Source organism: Phoca vitulina, unplaced genomic scaffold (genome assembly GCF_004348235.1).
Source record: "Phoca vitulina isolate PV1807 unplaced genomic scaffold, GSC_HSeal_1.0 scaffold7, whole genome shotgun sequence".
NCBI lineage: Eukaryota > Metazoa > Chordata > Mammalia > Carnivora > Phocidae > Phoca > Phoca vitulina.
In genome coordinates, this window is record NW_022589710.1 from 62,188,054 (window position 1) to 62,202,275 (window position 14,222).

Consider the following 14,222-nt stretch of genomic DNA (forward strand, 5'->3'; position numbering starts at 1 on the left):
AGACCAGTTAGGACACAGGCCCAAAATGAAACAAAACCAAGGGGGTTTCACCACGCTGAGGACAAAGGGACGGGGGTCTCCATTTTCACTCACATGCCTTGGCAGTCTGAGAGCAAAAGCAGACACGGATCAGAAGAAACAGAACGGAACCCCGAAGCAGAGGAAGCACCCCCACTCACTCCTGGCGTCCTGCACCAGCCCAGGGGGACCCCCTCTTTGAAGGTTCTGAGCATGGCAGGAATCACGCAGGCTGGGGTGATGTTTAGGACAGTGGGGGACATCCACCAGCACACACAACTTTCCATCCCTGCCCACTTCAGTAGAAAGCGATTCACTCAGTTTCAGATTTAAATATTTATTCCCCAAATACAAAACAATGTCGAACATGCGCATCCCCTGATGTCCCAGCCATCTGGCCCCGGAGTCGGAACATCTTCAGATGAAACAACCAGCTGGGATTCCGACTTCACAGAGTTCTGAGTCTCCCTCGAAGAGGGGGGACTTTCCAAACGCTTTGGGCCTCCCTGTTTCTCGGAGAAGGGCAGTTTTCTTTTCCTGGTCCCATAGTTAGCACTTTTGAGGATTTTCAAAGGAGGATTAGCCATACTCCATCTGGAAAGAAGTGTCTCTAGGCCTTTGCCGGGCGATGTCAGTAATTTGCTTGGGACACGATTAAAATGGACACAGTCACGATGAGGCCGCTGGTGGCGAGTCAGACGGTGGTGGCCCCCGAGGCTGGCCCGCATGCAGGTAGGTACCTGGATGGCGCAGGCCAGCCCCAGCCACAAGCTCACCCTCTCTGGAGGGACGGCCTTGCCAGGAGGTCAGTTCTCCGGCAGCCCTGTGGCCACGTGCGGGGCGGCCACCTGGGACACTGCACCTGGGGTAACACCATCTTTCTCACTGCAGGCTGCTGGACATCACGGGTTTGCTTTCCTTTGAAAAATTCTTACTTTTAAAATACTTCTGTCTCCGCCCCATCCTCCCTCCCCGCCCCCCCACCAACAACAAAAAAAATTTTTTTTTAAACAAGTTACCATGTGTTAGTTCTGAGCACTGGGAGCATGGCAATAGCCAGGAAAGGAGCTCAGCCTCGCTCAGCCCGACAAAGAGAATCTGTCTCCTTAACCTGCTGTTGCTGGCGTTTTCTGTGGTCGGGAGCCTCCCTGATGCAACAGCGTGGGAGCATTTCCAGGGCTCAGCATTCTACGACTGGCAGATCAGGAAGGAAAGGCTATGGACACTTTTGAACTCTGTCCATCACAGCTAAAATTATCTCACTAATGATAGCTTCTATAAAATCAGCTCAGGTTAAGGGAGGGCGGGCAAACGCTCGGCGAGACTGAACCCGGTCGCTTGCTTCTGGTCGGCGGACTCCAGAGGACCTCGGAATTAGGAAAACAGAAGGTACGAGTGGAACAAACCCCAGGGAAGAGAGGAGGGTTTGGGAGAGGGATTCTTAAGATCTCTCTTCACTAATGCTTCCCAGGGCTGGACACCTGAGAACAAATGACGGCCGCTAGAATCCAAAAATTACAGACCCACTTAAAAATACCGTAACATGCTATAATTCATCCTGTTTGTCCCGTGGGTCATTTGGACTGCAAAAGACTGCCTTTCCGCACCCCACCCCCAGATTTAAAACCAAGCCAGAGGTCTTCTGCGTTGCTACATGGCTCCAGGGATAGGCATCGGGGACACACCATGTCTCCCCAACAAGCACAAAGCCCCTGCAACCCAAAGACCCAGCTGGCTCCATCTCTTCTAGAACTTTCAAGGAGCTCTGCACTGGCTGCCGCATTTTGTTTTCATTTTACTTTTGAAAAACTCCAAGGTCATTTCATAAAACTTGGAATCCAAACCCACACCAAATTCTCTCCTTTGCTCTTCATCCCCTCGTCCTAAACCTCTTAGGGAGAATACAACCTATTACGCCTTATCAGATGCTTCCTTGGCTTAAATCCATGGTGGTCACATTTAATGTCATTACAGTCTGTGTCCTGTGGTCGTGCATAAACTGCTACACCAGCAACAGTTAAAAACAAGGGGCATTCCTCAATTCCTAATTCCAACCTACGAATGCAGGACATTATCCAGCCAATTTGAGGGTGCTTTTCAAAGCACATAATAATAAATGTGTCAGACACTCTGCCGGGTTCTTAGATTATTCTTCTAATCCTCAACCAGAGCCCACTGTACAGATGAGGAAGGAACCTCTTCCGGGTCACTTGATGAGCACGTGGCCCCATCCAGATGCACGCTGGTACCAGCCACCCAGCCATCCACTTGCCACACCACCATCGCCCTGCCCTCCCCAGGCTGGAATTCCGTCTTCCTGAAGGTGGAGGTTTGCATTTGCAGTTTGCCATGAACAAGGCAAAGTGAATTTGTGGGACCTGACCGGGGATCTCTGGGTGGGAGTCTTGGTGCCTGAACAATTTTACTTGAGTCACTTAAAACCCCATATGAGTCACAAAGAGCACCCTGTGACCCCCTACCTCCCAGCCTCCAGCTGCCCGACCCCCCGCTCCCCACACATAGACACACACAAAGAAATGAAACAGGAATCTACCAGCTTCGATCTCACACATACCCATTAAAATATTGTCCTTCATACGAAGCTTAAGACATGAGCTCAAGTTCAAAAGTCTGTAAAAGGGAACTTGATTCAAGAACTGTCATTGAAACATACACCCCAGGAGTGTGGTTTAGAAAGCAATTGTTTGCAGGCCCGTGCCCCACCTCACACACGCACAGCTCACCGCAACAATGGTGAGAACATACCCGCTACGCAGCAATATCCAGAACCCGAGAATCCCGGCTCTTCCCCCACACCCTCCATTCTCCGTCCTTGTCAGCTGCCTGCAGCCAGGGCCCTCCTTGGCCCAGGTGACCTGTGGCAGCTGGAAGCCATTACCTCATACCTTGCTACCACCCCAAGACGTGTGTGGGAGCGTCTGCTCAGGTCTGGGTTTCCAAGACCGGCTGTGCCATTTACTATGCATTCCGGGCAAGGCAATTTAGTCTGTCTGAGTCTCTACTTCCCACCTGCAAAATGGGCTGCCATTCTCCCCTCCAGAGGGCCAGAGATGTACGTGGAAGGGCTTTGTGGTGGAAAGCGCTAAGACTCCTGTGAGGGGCTCTAACTGTCATTATTCTTCTTTGCCAGAATCTTTCTGGCACTTTAGGGCACATTAATTCCTATGTCCCCCAGGGGCAAGAGCATTCACTCCTTTGATCATTTGCTGTCGGGGAACTTTATACACAGCTGCATCACCACCGGGAAGAACGCTCTCAGTTCCGTGAGGCAGCCTGATTTATGGAAATTTTAAGAGCTTTGTGTCCCTTGAAGATGACAATTCTCGTTTTGGCCCCTTGTGTTAACTTTGTGCCTCAGTTTGCTCGACTGTCCAATGGGGAGAACACCTTCATTTGGGGGGGAAGGTGTTGTATAGGCTACAGGCCTTCCAGGCAGTCACTTGCCTTATGCCTTGACCCTTTCAACATGTATACACACCACTTTCCAACGCTGCGATCCAAATTCTCAAAGACAATGACAAAGCCCGAAGACGGCTCTTAAAGGCCAAGTGCCTTCTGCTCCATGACACTATCTGTCCCTCCCTGACTCCATTGGCCAGGCTAAGACAAAAGTCTGAGCCCCACAGCTGACTGTGGAATGTAAAAGGTGGGTTAACTATATATAATTAGACCATCCTGACATTTCCCTCTTCGTTCCAGATGTTTATTATGTTCGTTTCCAGTGAGCTGGGCCTAAGCTCATGCACCGTGGGAAGGACAGGAAAGGACCTTCGTCTTGCCAGCTTGCATCTGCCTGGGGCCAAGCTGGGAGGAGACTCCTGGCTCTTCCCCCTACCTCCTTGCATACCCCATTTGTCCTGGCTTTTCACCAGGTGCTCCTGGGGGAAGAATGTCTGAGAACCTACTCCTCCTGCAATCCCGCTCCCCCTGCCACCTGATTGGACACCTCTCCAGATCAGACAAATGCAGATCATTTTTTAAACTGGAAGATCCCTGTTTATAGGGAGTCCAAGGGCAAGTCATGGACAGAGAGACACAGGAGTTTATAACAGAGTTCTGGAACATCAGATGTCTCAGGGTGGAATGATGCTGCCCACTTATGTCCTATGTTAGAATGTTCTAGACTGGAGGGAGGATAGAAGTCAGAGCTCTTCCTGGCCGCCCCCTGCAGGCTCACCCCTCTCCAGTGGGACAGAGGACAGCACCTAGGAACAGCAATGGAGGAAGGGGGGCATAAGGCAGGCAAGGCTTTCTCACCATGGAAGTCTGAGGTCTAAGGAAGAGATGTAATAGCCATTGCAAGATTCATTAGAAATTAGTGTAACGGCCTCGAACTATTTCTCACCAGAACTGGTATTAGTGGAAACATTCCCAATTATGGTAGAAGACTTACTTGGGCAAAGATGCCCAAAGATGATTATTTTCTAAAGCTGAACGCTCTTTAAAGATTTAACTTTTCTGAGACCTTAATTTTCTCATCTGTAAAATGGCGGCAACTCCCCCATTTCAGAGTTTCTTGAAAGGTAAAATGAGAATGGACATAAATCTCGAAGTGCTGGGTCTGATACAATATAAATCATAATAGTATTTTTAAAGAAAATATGTAGCCATGTTGAAGGATTCCCCCCATACCAGCTGCTATTCTATAGGAGTTCCGTGCCTTTCCTGTCCATGCCAGCCCTGGGAAGGAGGTATTACAGTTGTGCCCATTTTACAGTCCCAGAAGGTGCAAAGCCAATGGGTTCAGAAATCTGCTCAAGGTCACGCATGAGCCAAGGTGACCTTGACCCTCTAGGCACCTGGCCTCCAAACAGCTGTCTCCTGCTTCCATCTGGGGGATACTCCTTATTAAAAAGGTGGTAACTGGGAGTCACTCCATATTTCTTAAGTGTCCCTTTACCCACTCCAGGAGTCGCTTTTACCTTTTAAACATGAAAACGCTGTGGGGGGAAAAAATACCGCCTCTTGTAAAAAGCCGTCCTTTCTGCATGTGCTGTGTTCCACAGGCGGGATGCACAGACCTCCCCTGGAGGGTCCTTACACCAAATACCCCAGGCAGCCGAAAAGGTAGAGCAGCTCATTGCTCCCTGGGGAGCACACACATCCACCAACCCCGGCAGCTCTCTGAGCCTTAGCTTCCTTATCTATAAAATGGATTTATTGTAAAATCAATAAAGCTGAAGCATTAAAAACCATTCCTGTTGGCCTTTGGTCTCCACCCACCCCAACCCCTGGCCAGTGGTCCACGAAACCATACAATATGCATGCCCTTGTCTTCATCCCTGTCTCAAGCGCTCAGCTCAGTCGGCACCAGCACTGGGAAGCTTCTCAAGCTTCTGACCAGCCAACCAGCTGCGCTCCAGCGGTTCGCCTCCTCCCGCCCCATCTAGTGCACAGGGGAGATGGGGGGGGTAGAAAGCCAAGGGCATCAGCACTCCCACCTCAAGGTGCCTCGGCGGCCACCCGACACTCTAATACCCGATTGGCCGACAGAACTCAGGGCGCAAATCTGGCCACCCCAAATGTCTGGGCTAAAGCACCATGGGCCCAGCGCGGGCGGAGATCCCTAGTGGGCCCCCAGCCGCAGCTTAAGAGCCGCCAGGCAGGACAGGGGCTGCTCCCAGCAGGGTTGTGGAACAGTAGGGCAGCCCAGAGCAGCCACGAAAGATCCAAAAAAGTATTGGGAGAGAGGCATGCCCACCACCTAATTCCCCCCTAGGAGTCCCAGCCTTAGATCTGGGGATTTCGTGGGAACAGGGATGGCTGAGCCAGTTCTGGAGAGGCTCCCAGGATCGCCCAGCTCCGTGGTGGATCCTGCTTTTCTGCTACGGCTTCCCAGCCGCGGGCAAGGAGGAAAAAAGTCCTGGTTCTCCCCAGGGCGAGGGGTAACAGGAACCCCATGCTGTCCCCTCTCTTGGGCAATGCTACCCACCCCCGGCAGCCCGGCAAAGCCCCTCTCCCCCTCTCCCTGCAGCCCTGGAGGCGAAGTGGATTTTAAAGCAGGACACTCGTCCTGTGACGATTCATGCCCAGAGTTTCTTTTTCTCTTCCTTTTTTCCGGGACAGATCAGAACTGCCCGATTTTTCTTTCGAAGCTACAAGACTAAGTAGATTTCTTTATGGGGCCTCAGATGGGGGTGGGGGAGGTTGGTAGGAAATACAGAATGTGGCCCGTCTACATCGCCATCACTTTATTGTATTGTCACCGTTAACTTAACTATAAATACTACGGCGGGGAGCGAGGCGCCGGCGGCCTCGGACTTCGGGGCTACGAGCCCCGGCGCGACCCCGACCCCAGGCGCCGGCCCTCCCGGCTCTGTACACTATTTACAGCTCCTCGTTCCTCTCTCTCGACCCCCTCCCGCAAGGCAGCGCGTGTGCAAGAAAGTAGCATCGTCTGTCTGTGCAAGTCCTTCGAGTTAGGCAAGAGCCACAGCCGGCCCGCGGCCGTCAGCTGTCCGAGTCCAAATCGCTTTTACCTTCCTCTTCCCTCTTCTCGGGCGACGCCTTGGACGACGTCTTGTTCCACTTCTCGGCGTTTTCCGACTCCTCCGACGAGGACCGCTTCTGCCGCCTCCATTTGGCACGGCGGTTTTTAAACCAGACCTGTTGCGCAACGGAGGACAGAACAACAGTTAAGATCAAAGGCGCGCTCCCCCCACCCCGGCGGCCCCGGCACCCCGGGGGGGGCCCTCGGCGGCCGCGGGTGACGCCGGCGTGGGCTCGGAAGCCGGGGACCCCGCACGCACGCCCACAAAAGGACGGGAGACTCGGTCCCGCTTCCGCATTTCCCTGCAACTTCCTGGGCCTAAGGCGCCCTCCGGCAGCCTCCGGGCCGCCGCAGGATGTCGGTCAAGTTCAGGGAGACCCGAGCCGAGCCCGGCTGCAGAGCCGAGCTAACCCGGCGGGGGCCCGATCTCGCCGGCAAGGCCCGGCAGGCGCGCCCACCTCCACTTTCTCCTCGCGGAGGTGCACCTTCCGGGCCAGCTGCTCGCGGGTGCCCACGTCTGGGTACTTGGTCTCCTGGAAGAGGTTCTCCAGCGCTTCCAGCTGCTCGTCGGTGAAGATGGTGCGGTGCCGCCGCTTCCGCCGGCAGTGCAGCTGGTTGAGGAGTTGCAGCTCGGTGCGCGACAGCGTGCCCACGTTCATGTAGGGCAGCATCTGGTGCGGGACCGGGGACACCAGCACCGAGCCGGGGCCCTCGTAGCCTGCGACAGAGGACGCACGGTCGGCCGGCTCCCCTGCCACTGCGCACACCGCCCGCCCGCCCGCGCCGCGACCCGCTCCCCCTAGAAAATCCTTTGCAGCGGGGCGCTGGGAACGGGGGGCGCGCGGAAATCGGAAATGCAGGGCAGTGGGGGAAGCGTGCTAGAGCGTCCACCCGCACACTCTCAGGGCCAGTTAGGGAATCCCAAAAACCTCGTCTCCCCACGCAGCCACTAAGTTACAGTTTCCTCTAACTCTCGCCTTAAGTTTGCAGCAAGTGTACAAACCCCCGTGCCGGATCGGCCAAGAAAAAAGAGGTGTGTGTGTGTGGGGGGGGGAGGTTCGTATGTGCAAGGAGAAAAGTTAGTGCAAAAAAATGGAAAAAGCCAGCGCCAGCTCCAGGGACCGAGGACCGCGGCAAGAAGGCCGGCGCGGGCGCGACCCTACCTGGAGGCGTCGGGACGCAGGAGCACTGCTGGGCGCCCAGCGGCGGCACGGCCCCGCAGCAGGCCGGGCCCACGGGCGCCGCCTGCACGTGCAGCTGCCCGTAGAAGTAGTTGTTGTAGCCGAGGCGGGAACCGCCGACCGCGGCCGGGAGGCCTGCGCCGCCGGGGGCCACGGGGCGCGGATAGAAGGCGCCATAGTCCGAGGAGGCGCCGCCGCCGCCGCCGCCGCCGTAGAGCGAGTCCCCGTGCAGGGCCGGGAAGACGACGGGAGCCGCGGCGCTGGGCGCCACGGGCAGCACCGAGTCTTTGCAGCGCGGCCGGGCGGCCAGGATGTTGTCGATGCTGAACATGCTGGCGGGCATCCCCGAGCCCCGCGCCGGGACCGGGGGGCGGCGGGGAGGCGCCGGGGAAAAAGCCTCAAAGTTGGGGGGGGTCCACTCTCCTCCAGCGGCCGACCAAACCGAAAGAGAGCGCGGGCGAGCGCGCAGCCCCGCGCCCCTCCCCGCCCCCTGCGTCCGCTCTCCCTCCTCCCGCCCTCCCCTCGCAGCAGCGTTCGCCGAACTCAACCCGCGGGTAGGACGGAGTTTAGACCAGCTGAACCTCTTGTTGGTTTTATACTGAGTCGACGTCATCCTGGATTTAGTTCCTGGTAATATGCAGATGACAAACAGAACCAGATTTGGCCCTTTCTGTTCCTTTGGGTGGGGGGGGCTTTAGGGAAGGGGGAGGGGGAGAGGTGCCAAGGGGAGGGGGTTGCGGGGGCCAGAAAAGGGATTGTGGATTGCAAATTAATGAAATTAACCTAATCTTTCCCATTCAGCGGCCCCGCCGCGGGCCGGCCGAGCTGGGCGGGCGTCCTAATTGCTCCGGTTAATCTCATTAATTCCATTGTGCGGCGCAGTTAACAACTCCCTCCGCCCCCACCCTTTTTTCTCAGATTGGGTCCTATTATTGGGTGCGATTTCCTCTGCGAGAAACTCCAATTCATTGTGGCCAGTTTTACTTTGGGGCTACTTTTTGCCCCATTTCGGAACTTGTTTTGTCTTAGAAAATGCGAGGGGCTGCGTCCTCTCTCAAGCAAGATTAAAAACTCCGCTCTTCTTCCGGACCCCCAAGACCTCACCGTCAAATTTCACCTCTATTTTTTTTTTTTTTTTAATTTCGAGGTTCTCTCCCGAGTGGAACAGGGTAATCCCATCCCCAACCCTTTTGTTTTTGCAAAGGCCAAAATTTGTAAAGGCGAAATGGACGAAAGAGGTGCGTTGTGGTTCTTAAAATATGTGTCTATTTTTTCGCAGTCACTTTGGGTCTGACAACTACCATAGGAATCCGTAGGCCCTTACACAGCAGAGACCAAATTAAAATTCGCCAGCAAGAGTACCGCGCACAAGCGATGCTTCCAGCTGCTTCCTGCGTGGGTGTCGGTAGGTTTTATGCTTTATCTTTCGCTTTTTAAAAAATTATTCTTGGAAATGGGGTGTGTTCTCTCCCATCCTATTTTTGTTTTCAATCCAAAATCCAGAAACGGGGCTTTGGGGATTCCCCACCCCTTTTCCCAACAGTTGAGTCTCGCCAGCCCCCTGACTGGGACAGGCCCCCTAGCTGTCCCTCACCCGACAGGCCCGGGCTGGGCTGCCCAGCCCCGGCGGCCTGGCCGAAGCCGGGCTCTGCTCGCCGCAGGCGGCCGCCGTTGATTCGCGGGATCCTCGGCGCCGCACTGCCCGTCCGCCCGAGCTGCCTGCCGGAGGCGCATCCAGCCCGCGACCGTGCGCAGGCGGCAGAGCGCCCTTCGAGAAGGTAGGCGACGGTGCGCGCGGAACGAAAGCAGCCCCCGAGGTCCTTGCGGGCCCGGCGCAAGCCCCAGCCTTGCAGAGATGTCCTTTCTCGGCCCTTCGCGCAGGCACCTCCAGCCACTCCAGGGGAAGGGCCGAGCCCCGACGAGACGGCCCGAGGGCCGGGTTGGGGGGCAACTCGGGTTTGCCGAAGGAGGGCCGCCTTTAACTCAACGCCCATTTCTCCCTGTTGCTCTCGAGCTAATGAACAGGGATCCCCGCAGGGTTGTCTGATGTTGCTTCAGCAAGGTCTCTCTGTGGGCTGCCTCCTCCCGGGCGGTAGGGCAAAGGGGAAAGGGCACTTGTCAATTGCTGTTCCCGAGTCAGAGGAGTCGTGGCGCGGCGGTTAGGTCCGGCCGGGGCGCAGAACTCGGGCGGTGCGCGGGAGCGGCCGGGGAGAAGCTAGGCGGCGGTGCTTTTCCTAGGCCTCCCTTCGTGGACCTCTGCACCCTCAGGCCCACCCGCTCGGGGCCCAAGAGCCTTGCTTTTTTGAATGCTGAGCAGACTAAAAAGTTGTTGTAGGGGGAGATTAGGGCAAGACCGGGATGGGTCTCAGTTTGGGGAGGCAATCGATTTTTTTTTTTTTTAACACTAGAAACCGCTCCCAGGGGACGGAGTGTGACCGTCCCCTTCAGAGAGGTCAGGTCTAGGGAAAGAAGTGCAGCGCTTTCCCTTTGCTACTAACTAGGGATAGAGGCATTTTTTCCACTCCGGGAGACTTAAAAAATCACCAGTTTCCGGGCACACATTTCCCCGCCAACCTTTCCTGGGTCTGATTCTGCAGGGCAACTGATGGAAGACAACTAGGGGCTGCGATTCCTGTAGTGAGTTGGCCGAGTTGGCGTTCGGGGCTGGGCGCTCTGGGCAGCGCGTGTGTGAGCTGAGCCGGGCGGAGGCAGAAAACCGAGGCCGATTCCTCGTCCATTTCTGTGAAGGTGCTCAGACCAGCAAGGCGCCAAGACGTCAGCCAGATTTCTAAAAAGAGCGCTTTCTAGGTTTTAAATAAGACACCCTCCGCCACACACACGTCATGCCTCCTTTCACTTGGTACATTGTTCTTTTTAATAATCAGATTTAGCAAACCCCTAGACTTCGCCCCTTGCTTTTCTGCAGTGCGCTCTCGGTACCATCCGATTCCTGGAAGGAAGAGCACTGTACAGGGAGTCTGAGCGTCAGAGTTCTCGACCCAACGTTGCCACCTTACAAATTATCCCTCCTCTCTAGGTCTCGGTTTTTTGTCTTTTTGTTTTTGTTTTGTTTGGGTTTTTTTTAGTTGATGGAACCAACGCCAACCCTCATTGGATCCCTTACAACCGTAAGAATTAATGAGGATAGAGAATTGTCGCCCGTTCGCCAAGGAGACTGGGGGTAGACTTTGGGGTATTTTTCTAGTTCTTTTCATTGGGGCAAAGGAGCTTGCTCACCCCACCCACCTCCCAGGGCAGGGTCTCTATCAGCTAGGTCCAAGATTAGGACAAGGGAGTCTGAAAGCTCTGTCCTCCGGCAGAAGGGACTTTCTGGGAAGAGGACACAGGGACCCAAAAGCCGCTCTGCCCCAGTTATTCAGCCAGTTATTCTCTTTCTCAGGGAGCTCACCCCCTGCGCGGCGGGGGCTCCCCATCCCGGTTGCCCTTCAATCTGCAGGCTGCACTGTGCCCGCGGGGAGGCAGGAGCGGGGGAAGGCAGTCGGCGGTGCGTGCGCCCGGCGCTGAGCATCCTCCGCGGGCCGAAACCCACAAGTGTCCGCCAGGCACTAAACAAACAATCATCCACCTCGCGAAGCCAGGCGCAACTGGAATAACAAATGCAACGCACACAAATTGCCTGCCTCCTGTTCCTAAGCGATTGTTTGTCGGCCCCGCAGGCACCGCTCAGCATGGGAGGACCGCGAGCGTCCGGAGGCGGCCAGCAAGCGCTTAGGTCGGGCATGCAGTAAACACGCCGCTGATTTTACTTATTATCACCCAAACACGATTTCACACAAAGCAATCACCATGCCAGAAGTCTAGGAAAATGTGTTTGTTGAGGAGTCAGTCGCCCCGGTAATAGCCCTCATTTTTAATATATTAAAGAATAGATCAGCGGATTCTGAGTGCGTAAGGTATACGTGCGGTTCGGTGTCTGTCAAGGGCTTTTTATTCCTCCACAATCATCGCTAAATTAATTCATAGCGCATAGATTAAATTGCTTCTCTGAGTTAAAACAGAGTGCCCAAATTTGGAGTGTGCGTCTCGCTATCGCCACCCGCCCCAAGAGATTCTCGTCCAGGAGGAAACTGTCGCCCACGATCCTTCCGCACACGCACACGCACGCACCCATGGCTGTAAAAAAAAAAAAAAAAAAAAAAATGCACGTGCGGTCTTAACTTCTTGCGGTTTCGGGAACTTTCCTAATTCAGCCTCTCAGCCGATCACAGCTTATAATCGGATGCCCTTAAGAAGGATTTTTCGTGGCATGGGCAAAAAAGCTGACGTGTCCTTTTCAAAGGTAGGGGACCCCCCTCCCCCAGGGAGAATTAGCTGGGTTGGAGGAATGAGGAACAATGAGCAGACCCGGCTGCAGCCGGTGCACAGCATAGAGACCCCATCCAGCCTTCATAGCGCAAATCGGCTTTTTTTTTTTTTTTTGGTCTGTAGACGGGCTTTTAAAAAAAAATCCAGTGCCTCAAAAATGGTGCTCAAACCCCGGTCCGTGGCCCTGCTCCTTGGAGGACACCTCCGGTAGCCCCAGGGGGTTTTCCGTGTCAGGTTGGGTGGGTGGAGTACAGCTCCAGGTGCAGATACCACCCCGCTAAGGGGCAAGCATGCAAGGGCTGGATCTTCTGCAGGCAGTCAAGGGCGATGTAGGGACGCTTACTAGCTGAGTTTTGCTCAAAGTTTTGCAACATTCCAAATAAGCACTCTGAGCCCCTGAGGACGAAATAATCAAGGTGTTAGGAAAACTCAACATAACTCGGGGAGGGGGGGCGGGTGGGGGGAAGAAGAGGGTGTCGAAAAATGACGTCTTCCCAAAGCACCAGGAAAAAAAAATAGCTCCGGGTTTCCAGGGTTGCAGAAATACACTCTCAGCCGAGCTGTTTACCAAAGTTTCTTTCAAAGTGACTTGCACCGTTGCTTTTGCAAATCACAGAATGCAAATGACGATAATTTGTTCTCAGTGGAACTTTCTCTTGAAATGATTAGCAAAGTCAGTCATTTGAAAATTAGAGCGAATGCACAGACGGGTCCCGCAGCCCCTCGCTAACCGATATCAGCTTCTAAAGTTTTCATTCATGTAAACCTCATTAATGAAGATCTTTTATTTAAACGTCAAGGGGATTTGAAATTTAGAGTAAATTATGAAGCTTGTATGTCTAGCCAAGTCATGGGTCAAATGCATTTGTGAAAAACTGCTAAAAGAGCATATGGTTTTGAATTTTTCTACAATGACTAGTGTTTAAATAAATTGCTTGTACTGCTTAACTTCATGTGTAATTTTGACAGAAATTGGCCTATAGCCTTTTGATATGTAAACATTTCAGCCTTTTATGCGGTATAAAAAAGACACTCGCTTTTTAGGATCAGCTCAGGCGGTCACCCTGTAATTCTGAAAGCTGTGGCACCTACCATTACATTCTTGCTAGATTTCAACTTTCCAGTGGCAGCCCCAGGGAGGAAAAAAAAAAAGGAAAGAAAGAAAGAGGATATTTCAAAAGCAGTGTCCATTTGGGATTAAAAGCTACAAATGAGCTGAGAATGTGCCACTTACTATCTGAAAGAAATGGATAAACCATAGTTATTAAAGAACATTTTCTGTCATTTTTCTTTAAGCCAGCCCGTCTGAGGGGACACTTAAGCAGGGCTGGGACTGACTGCCTTATCATTAAATGCTTATGTAGAGCTGAGCCAATCTGTCCAACACACAAATAGGTGTTAAAAATCTAGGTATCACTTCAGGACGTTACCAGCGAAATGGCTCCCGTGTCACAGAACCCATTAAGATGCAAAAATCACTCCGTCTGGGAAGAGAATCACCCAGGGGCTCGGAATCACTGGACACAAATGGCGGGTCTGAGTCATGCACGGGGGTCTTTCGCAGCGGGAGGCTGTCGCTGGGGATTGCAGAGACGGCAGAGGGCACAGTTCAGAGAGCACTCTGGGCTGCCAGGCGGTTCTGAAACACACTGATAAATCTGCATAAACCCATTTGTTGCTAATATCTCTGTCTCCCGTAAACAAGCTTGGGATGTGGATTGGAAGGCCCATCGCCCAGAGGGAGGGAGACAGAGCAAGGAGCCTGGCCCCTGAGGTTACCCAGTTATCCCAGTGCTAGACGGGGCCAAACCTTGACTTGCACCCTGGCTTGGCAGCCACCTCGCCTTCCCCTCTGTTCTCCCTGTCCTACCCTATTTATCCTGTATGTCAGCGTTGTCCTACGCAGACTTTCCCGAGAGATCTCTCCCCTCTGTGAAGTTTTGGAGGAACTACGGGGAGATAGGAAGCAATGGAGACAGGTTTCTTTGTACACAGTTGAACCAAGGGAGCAGACTGAGATCTTCTTTATAGAGAGACTGTCCTGGGACAAAGCCGCGATGCAGAAAAAAAAAAAAGGCTGACCCAGAAAGACAAGAGGAGGTGTTTTATTTACATTTCTTACGCATTCCAACACATCATACTGTGGTCAGCAAACCGGAAAGGAAAGGCCATATTTCAGAACATAA

General features: G+C 53.7%; 1 protein-coding gene across 1 annotated transcript; it reads right to left on the reverse strand.

Annotated features, from left to right (window-relative positions):
* Positions 1-6,489: 6,489 nt before the first annotated feature.
* GSC (goosecoid homeobox) lies at positions 6,490-8,053 on the reverse strand. Its single transcript, XM_032404653.1, has 3 exons — positions 7,693-8,053; positions 6,988-7,247; positions 6,490-6,645 (listed from the first exon to the last, which is right to left on the reverse strand). Exons 1-3 carry the CDS (start codon positions 8,051-8,053, stop codon positions 6,490-6,492), a joined length of 777 nt encoding a protein of 258 aa, XP_032260544.1.
* Between the last annotated feature and the right edge of the window lie 6,169 nt (positions 8,054-14,222).

Excerpts from the sequence above, each read along its gene's own strand:
- GSC (XM_032404653.1), bottom strand. The coding sequence starts at position 8,053 with ATGCCCGCCAGCATGTTCAGCATCGACAACATCCTGGCCGCCCGGCCG. Across the intron at positions 7,248-7,692 it reads CTGCGTCCCGACGCCTCCAG|GCTACGAGGGCCCCGGCTCG; the intron begins GTAGGGTCGCGC and ends CCTCTGTCGCAG. Across the intron at positions 6,646-6,987 it reads TCCGCGAGGAGAAAGTGGAG|GTCTGGTTTAAAAACCGCCG; the intron begins GTGGGCGCGCCT and ends GTTGCGCAACAG.